Source organism: Dicentrarchus labrax, unplaced genomic scaffold, assembly GCF_905237075.1.
Source record: "Dicentrarchus labrax unplaced genomic scaffold, dlabrax2021, whole genome shotgun sequence".
Lineage (NCBI taxonomy): Eukaryota > Metazoa > Chordata > Actinopteri > Moronidae > Dicentrarchus > Dicentrarchus labrax.
Genome location: NW_026136705.1, coordinates 10,368,711 through 10,377,511, shown reverse-complemented (window position 1 = coordinate 10,377,511; position 8,801 = coordinate 10,368,711). Strand labels below are relative to the sequence as shown.

Sequence of the window (8,801 nt, the reverse complement as noted above, 5' to 3'; positions counted from 1 at the left end):
CTTGGTTCACTTTGGAAAGTAGGCCTACTATGAAATCTTCATGTCCAACATGAATGTACAGGTTAAATGTTTGCCATATCGCTGAACCATGATTTTAGGTTTTATGGCAGTTAGCTTGGTGTTAAGAGGGCCACCAAGAGCGGTCTCTTAGTGATTCTCCAAACCTGCTGACAAAAACATCAATTTTGGGGTCAGCTCTTGAGACAGAGGCATTTATTTCACAATGTACTTTGAAGCTTTGCTATCTCACAACCATTCTTCAGATCATTTTAGACAATTGCAAATGGTGGACATGTGACAACAGTGAGGTTTAGAATAAAAAGTCCTGCTCAGTTTTTAAATTTTTTTTATAGAATTTACATAAATAGTGGAATGTTGGCAATAAGGATGTAGGTTAAAATATAAAAGTGCAATGATTGGTCAGTGAGATTGTTTGTGTGCATAAACATGTGTTGAAGGAAATCCTTCATAAAGCAGATTAACATCACTTCACCATCTGTACTGAACATTCAAATGGACAACAAATTGTTAACAGCGAATCTTGTTAAGCAATTTAATGTGCTTACATTATTATATATAGCACAGCAGCAATTAAACAGCTGTATGGGATTTGCTGAGACAACACTATAGCAGCAGTTTTCTTGGTTCTCAGAAGGGATGCCCCAATTAAATGTTCCCATCCTTCATGCCATTAAAAACTTCAAATGTGTTTTAGGGCACACATTTCTTAGAATTAAAAAAGTTATTTTGGGTGATTGGAAACACCACATTTAATTATCCTTCCACCATAGAATATAGACATGACATAACATATTCGTCATAATAACAATGTCTCTCTTTCAAAATGCAAATTTATGAATAATTCCAGCTTTTGTCCATCTCTTGTGTGAAATGTGTGTATAAAGCTGCTAAAAGGTTATAAATGAATTAGGCCAATAGCATATGATGATATTGAACATTATCCTTTTATTCCCTCTTTATTACAAAATAGAATAGAATTACAAATAGAAACAGTGTTGCATCACAGTGAAGATCTGTGTGAAAGCATATGACCAACCTACAGTGGGCTGGTCCCTTTGCTAACTTAATATCTCTTGAGGCATGTTAGAGCTGAGGCCTCTGTTAGCTTCTTCAAGCCTCAGAGAGACACTGGGAGCCACTCCATCCCCTGACAACCTTGAATATGGAATGAACTGAGCAAATTACATAAAAAAGACATCATCAACAAGTAAGTAAGTCTATGTTTGATAAAAGGGGCTTTGGTTCTTGCAGCTAAAGCTTTAACAGTACAATTGTATTTCACTATGTTGTTTAGAGACAGGATTTTATGCACTATAGACATTGTGTGACTGCACTGACTCTAACCGGTGCAGAATGCACAGAGGAACTTTCATAACACATTTGAAATGCTCTAGTGAAATGCTTTTCTTTACAGTATTATGTCTTTTACTTTCCTAGGTACTTCTCATTTTTCTGTCACTTTGCAACAAATTGCTCCTACACAGTTGTGTAACTGCTTTTTGTTCCGTAAAGACTGTTTCTTAAGTGTTTCCACAAACCACATTAACTACTTTCCGCCAAACTAGATTACTTTTTTTTGGGCGCAGTCGCACAGAACTTAAAAAAGCAACACATAAGAAATGTAGTCCACCTCTCACCATGTGCCATTAGGCTGATAAATGTACAGTGTGATAGAGACAGCCACTTATTGTTCTGTGATGCAAGTAGACTTTATTTGAAAGATAAAAGCAAGAAGAGCTGTAATTTGTATCCACAAATCCCCACTCTGTATGCAGTATAATTCTGTCCTGTCACTGAGCTTTATTAAGTTGTCTAATTAGACTTGTTGCCAAACTACTGTGCACATGCTACAGCACAGAGGGTAAATGATTTCTCTAAAACTAGGTCATATATCCTCCACTTCCAGGTGAAGAAAGAGCTGATCACTATGGAGCCAAAGGGATCAGTGACATCCCCCCGGGATATTCCGATACCTCGATGGAGTCTGAGCTCCAGCTCTGGTCTACATTATGGCTCTTTTGTAAACAGCCTTTCATCACTTACACCACAGGCAGGGGAAAAAGCGTCCATATCACCAAGACGTGCCTATATAGCTGTAGCTGTGCTTTGCTACATCAACTTACTCAACTACATGGAACGGTACACAATAGCAGGTTAGATGATCTATTGTGTACATGTGACAACACTTCCTACCAACAGGCAACATTCACTGCTTCTCTTTGGTGGGCTTACACATGAATTGTTTTTATTGTCATATAGGTGTCCTTCTCAACATTCAGAAATTCTTTGATATAAATGACAGTATAGCTGCACTTCTGCAAACAGGTATGATAATGCATCTCCTTCACAGACACAGTCACACACCATATCTCTGAGAAAGAAACAGTATTTATGAATGTCCCCTTTTACCCTGCATTACTTAAAATGAACTTGTGCAACATGTGGTGCAAGTGAATTGCATACTGCTGTTATTTCAAGACATTTAAAATTACACACTTACACACACAAGTCTATGACCCTTTTTGGTTCTAAATTAGTCAGAGATCTATGCTTTGATGCTCCTGTTCTGGTTAATGTTTCATGAGTGGGTTTTCTTCAACTTGTCACATTAAAAAAAAGGAATTGTTACAGCCTTTATCTGCAGTTTCCTACTCTTGGCACCTCTCTTTGGTTACCTCGGGGACCGCTACAACCGGAAATACATCATGATTGGTGGTCTGTGTGTGTGGCTTGTCACTGCAGCAGGCAGCTCATTAGTCACCAGCTCAGTAAGTGAGAGATAAACTGTGTTCACAAACACTTTTACGAGAAACAAGAAGCAAAAGGATCACAAGATGCCACTTCCTGCTGTCTGTAATTTGTCTTCCTCTATCATTTGAACTCATCATTCACCCACACCCTTCCAATGGAAATGCCCTAAATTTATATGCAGTGAGTGAGTATTAGATTAGAGCAGGGCTACCGAAAATACCCAGAGTGGGTCCCATGAACCAAAGGTAGCCTACCCGATTGTTCTAGTGAAAAACATATAAGTAAAAGTAAAGTGAAGTGAAGTAAAAATACTTTATTAGTATTCTATTTTTTTTAATTTTTTGACAGATTGAGAGACAGACAGAGTGACATTTTGCACAAGAAATCAGTCAATTAAGGGAACTTGGGATTCTAGTACCATTTTTCTTTTTAACAATACAATTGGTGTTTACTTTTGACCAGTAGCCCCTCAATGGGAAAAAAATTAGAAGCCCGTATAAATAGATGCCCAAGCAAATAGTGATAGTCAAAAGTGATTTTTGTTGTATTCTGTAGTTTCATTTGGAAATAAATGTATATTATGCATATGTGTAATTGTTGATGAATTGTTGGTAGTAAGAATGGCAAATGTTCGAGCGTCCCAGTAATTTAGAATTGAATCTTGCTGAACTGCTTCTATGCCGTTGTTGATCTCTTAAGCTCTTCTGGCTTTTGATGCTATTGCGAGCCCTGGTTGGAGTAGGAGAGGCCAGCTACTCCACCATTGCTCCCACCATCATTGGTGACCTCTTTGTTGGGACTCAACGGAGCGCCATGATCTGTGTCTTCTACATCTTTATCCCTGTCGGAAGGTTAGAAACGCAACTCAACTCAATCTAGGTCCACAACTGTGTTTTTTTATCCTTTTTTCTTTGCATATTTCAATCAACCATCATCATTTAGGCCTTCTGTTGTAAGGGATGTAATTGAAAGCATGGATTGTTCCGACATGTGTTGTGAATGGTGCGTTCACTGTTGGTGGAATATTCCAGTAATTGAGAATTTAGGGTCAATTAAACAACATGTCATTTATAAACGATACTGTTAGAATCAGATGAGAAAGATGAACAATAAACAACCATGTACACTATGAAAAGGATGATGAGAATGGCTTCCTCCTCGATGCACTCAAATGTCTCCAATATTGTAGCTTCCGGGTTTAATGCAGTACTAAAACTCGAAAGACAATACTGGCTTTCAAATGTTTCACCATGCAGCAGTAACAGAGCCATGACAACGACATTAAGACTCTGCAAGTTAATTTCCAGAATGTGCTGAAATAGCAGTAATGGCAATAGTGTAAAGTGATTGTTTTAGTAAATCAGCTACCATTCAAATCACAGACCTTTAAACTGTTCAGATTACATTTGACATGCATTGGTTTAATTTTTTACGTTAAATACCACAGGACAGGTCTACCACATTGTTAAGGTTGTTTATGGCTTGTTTATGGCTATATGACCACTCAGATGGTTTCACCACTGTGTGTGTTTTCAGTGGTCTTGGATACATAACAGGAGCAGGAATTGCTACTGTCACAGGGGACTGGCGTTGGGCTCTCAGGGTGAGAACATTTTCACTATTAGTGTAAATAATTGTTAGCTAAGCACTGACAGATATCTACTGATCGATATCTTAACACGTTTTTTTGTTATCAGGTCACACCTATCATGGGTTTAGTGGGGCTTTTCTTGCTTGTCTTCTTATGCCCTAACCCACCCAGGGGTGCTGCTGAAACCCACGGAGAGGGAGTTACAGAGCAGAGCTCTTACCTGGAGGACATCAAGTATCTTCTGAAAAAGTAGGACATGGAAACTACTACTGGATTAACACTATACTGGACTTTTGAGGCCAACCCAAATATTGACATATATGTATACATATCAATCGATATTCTTTTCTCTTTTTTACAGAAGCAATTTTTTATTTTTATTTATTTATTTTTGATAAGGACGACTTAAATTTGGTCATTAAAGGAGTGTGACCAGGACATAAAATATACATGTCAGTGCTCTCTGGTGGATGAACTTTGTAATGGGGACCCTGTTTCTATATGATCTGGCTAAATATATGCCAATATATCTGCAATAAGCTTATTGGTCAGGTTCTAGATAATTCTTTAACACTTTGCAGTAGTCCCTAAAGTTTACAGAGATGTGATTATTGATTAATGCTTACTAATCTTGATTTGTTTCTCTGACCCCAGTAAAAGTTATGTGTTGTCAACATTGGGAGTGACGGCTACGGCCTTCCTCGTTGGAGCCCTGGGTTTCTGGACGCCTAACTTTCTGTCCAGAGCTCAGGTCTTCCAGGGACTCCAACTGCCGTGCAAAACAGAGCCGTGCAACCCCACAGACAGGTGGGACATGACCCTTGACCTGCATCATCCTTCATATGCTTATATTTTCTTCAAAATCACAAGAAAGTTGTAACAACCCTGTCTGCCTCTGCTCCCTGTACAGTTATATCTTCGGTGCTGTGACGGTGGTGACAGGCATTCTGGGAGGGTGTCTTGGCACTGGTTTATCCAGATGGTTTAGGAACAAGGTGCCAAATGCGGACCCACTAATCTGTGCAGTAGGCCTGCTGGGCTCAGCTCCCTGCCTCTTTATTGCCCTCTTTGTGGCATCAGCAAACATTCCTACCACTTATGTAAGAAACCATCTTTTATCTTTGCTGCTGTCCTCTAGCTTAATAGTTGTTTTCATGTATGGCTCCAGAGTCTGTCAGTCCACCACGGAAATATGGATTGCCATTATATGTTGTGTGCAGACATCAGAGCTCAAAATAGTTTTTTTTCCTCAGTGTCACGCAACTGTACCACATTCAACTTTAAACTGTCCCAAACATAACATCCATTGTGCCAAATTGAAGTTCTTTTTTTCATTCATACATAATGAATTTAGTTTAATAACTTTGTTTCGGTAATTCGCATCACTTAATTGATTCAGTCTGGTCTGCCATGGAAGTTCTGCTAGTGATGCATGGGAATTAATTACAATATAATATATTGGAATATATTGCTCATCTTTTACCTGATGGTCTGAATAAATCTCTTTTTAGAAACAAAGTCATTAAGGACGTCTGAAAAGTTGCAAAATCTAGCAAGGAAACGGAAAGTTGGCAACACTCTTTTTTAATTTAAATACCTCACAATAAAAAATGATATATATTCCATGGCACATAAATGTAAGGATTTCATTTATAATGATACATTTCTCTACGTTCCCAGAGTTGCTATTTTTATTGTCCCTGGGACAATGGTACACTCCTCATTTTGAGCGTTGACACACATTCATTGTCACCAGAAGATGAATACTGTTGACCATGGTGATCCCCTGACTTTAAATAAATGATATATGTAGTATGTACTTTATTCAAAGCCACCACTTTAGTCTCATTATAAACAAAGAGTTGGGTTATCTGAATGTGCCACAGTTTCTACAATGATGGAAGTAAGACAAAACTTGCACATGAATAAATCATAATTATCCATACCTGTGGTGGTAAAACCACACAGTTAGAAAGATGTTGAATCTCTTCCACTAGAGTTGTATAGGGCCAATAATTAATGCTGTCAACATTAAGCACTAAACTTAAACAATGACTTCAATGTGAAAGTTTTCTTTCAGTTCTTCAGAAGGATTTTCTCAAATCCACTGAACTCGATTTAAAATGTTTAGATGTTAAGTTGTTGAACTTTCACCTAATATGTCCAGATGCACTATAGGTAATGTTGATAACATAATGCACAAGTCACTCAGTATAGGCATTAAAGCTCCAACAAAATGTTGTAACAATAGACACGGGGAAATCAAAAGTTGAAGCTGTTCTCATTAAGCACTCATTAAGTATTTATTACATACTTAATTGATTTATCGATTGATTAGTTGCTTAAATGTCTCTTTTCAGGTATTCATTTTCATAGGTGAAGTATTGATATCACTAAACTGGGCTGTCATGGCTGATATACTGCTGGTGAGTTTGAATGATGGGTGCGAGAATACAAATATGGAACAGTCTGCTGAATCTTGAAGTCAGCGGGTTGTTTTGTGTCACTTTTTATTTCAGTATGTTGTTGTACCGACCAGAAGGTCCACAGCCGAGGCTCTCCAGATTTCAGTCTGTCATCTCCTGGGTGATGCTGGGAGTCCTTACCTAGTAGGAGTGGTGAGATTTGGTTCCACTTTCCCACTGTTGTCAATAGTACCTCTGCAAGCTTGACTAAACCACTTCTTTCTGTGTATCATTGAGAATTAATGCTATCTTCACACCTGTACCAGTAGATTTCTGATGCCATACGCAGATCTAAACCTACCACTCATAGTTGGGACTTCGACAGTCTGAAGTACAGCCTCCTGCTCTGCCCATTTGTTGGGATCGTGGGTGGGGTGTTTTTCCTCCTGACTGCCTTCTACATTGCTGAAGACAGGAAGGCAGCTCTGCCATTGGTTGAAGGTACATGTACCTTAAATGCATAGTTAATGTCTTTTCATCCTCTTGTGAACGACAGAAAACTATACTGTACTGTGAAATCCCTGCAAATTCTACTGTGTTGAATTGTTGTTGAAGGTTTCATTTTGTATTTTGTAAGAGTTATGCCTGGATGATTCAAGGGCACGTTACTAAGTCCTCACCACTGTGTTTGTTTGTTAATGTTGGTACACATGCTGGAGTGTCCAAGCCTTCCTGAACAACAGCCCTCTATTCAACTCATTTACTACAAGATAGCACCCCTCTTTATTAAGTTAAGAACAAATTCTCCTTATCTGCACACATGCCCCAATAACACACAGGCAGTCTAGATTTGCTGGTAACTCAGAGGCAGAACTGGCCCAGACTTGATAAAGACAGCATTGTCTTTGTGAGTTGACCTCATTCTCTCCATTCTGTTAGTTGGTGTGTGAGGAAGCTGCAGGGCCACTTAGTCGGCATCACCTAGCAGATAGGAGCTGGTTCCTTCCTAAAATGGTTTCACAGGCACTTCTCTGATCCTGCACCAACAGGATCTATATATACCTTCTCACTTAGTTTCCATGTCATTCTAATGAATGCTGCCTACTCCAAATCAAAATGTTTCAAATGTGTTGTTGTGCGTGTGTTTTACCAGAAGATCCCCCACCACCACAGGATCCTTCATCCGAGCCCTCCATGGAACTGAAAAACCAGGGAGACGGGAATAAAGCTGGACAAAAGCAGCCATGAAATTAATTTAATTGTAAATATTTTAAGTTAAGTTAAAAACTACTGGTGTGGACAACAGGAAACAGGATGTTGGAGCTGGCTTGAAATTATCCTTTTCGTGTCACTTTACAGCCACATACTGATGGCAGATGCTTTTAGAAAATGCTTCTGTCCACTATGACTTGAATTGGATTTTCTACAATTAAAATCAAGTCAGTTTTATTTGTGTAAGTCAAAATCACAAATTTGCTTCAAAAGGCTTTCCAGTCTGTACAGCATACAACACCCTCAAACATAAGACCCTCAATTCGGATAAGAAAAAACTCACCCCAACAGGGGAACAATGGAAAAAGAAAAGTGTAAACAATGATATTACTACCTAAAAAAAAACAAAAAACATACAAACTGATTTGCCTACCTGTGACAGTATTATTACAATGTTACCTCCCATTCAGGGGCACTGCAGTATAGTTGAGTAAATGCTTATATTTTCTGAATGGAAACATTGTTTTTAACTTTCCATTAATAAATTCCTTCCTTCCAAGTTCAAGTTCTCCTTTTTTTTCTCATTTGCCTCATAGGGCTTCCGTACTGATGTAATCAATCCCTCAACTGTCGGAATGTTTTAAGAGGTTAGGATTTAGTGGTATCTAGCGGTGTAGTTGGAGATTGCAACCCCCTCACTTCACCCTTCCCTTTCAAGCACCGAGGAGAAACTAGGTGGCCGCAAAATGTGCAAAAAATGCAAACACCTTCATTCATAGCAAGTGTTTGTTTTGTCGGGTTCAGGGCTACTATAGAAACAT

At 38.7% G+C, this 8,801-nt stretch overlaps 1 protein-coding gene across 4 annotated transcripts; it reads left to right on the top strand.

The window, feature by feature from the left end:
* Positions 1–1,076: 1,076 nt before the first annotated feature.
* spns3 (SPNS lysolipid transporter 3, sphingosine-1-phosphate (putative)) lies at positions 1,077–8,539 on the top strand. Of its 4 annotated transcripts, none has more exons than XM_051400326.1 (13): positions 1,077–1,228; positions 1,928–2,174; positions 2,281–2,346; positions 2,653–2,789; positions 3,472–3,623; positions 4,309–4,375; positions 4,470–4,612; positions 5,018–5,170; positions 5,274–5,463; positions 6,724–6,789; positions 6,883–6,981; positions 7,098–7,269; positions 7,925–8,539. In XM_051400326.1, the coding sequence occupies exons 2-13, from the start codon at positions 1,949–1,951 to the stop codon at positions 8,014–8,016; spliced, it is 1,563 nt and encodes a 520-aa protein (XP_051256286.1). In that variant the 5' UTR covers positions 1,077–1,228; positions 1,928–1,948; the 3' UTR covers positions 8,017–8,539. The 4 variants fall into 4 exon arrangements, with proteins under 4 accessions (XP_051256286.1, XP_051256283.1, XP_051256284.1 ...); XM_051400323.1 differs by having other exon boundaries at positions 7,922–8,539; XM_051400324.1 differs by having other exon boundaries at positions 1,084–1,232; positions 7,922–8,539.
* Positions 8,540–8,801: the final 262 nt, after the last annotated feature.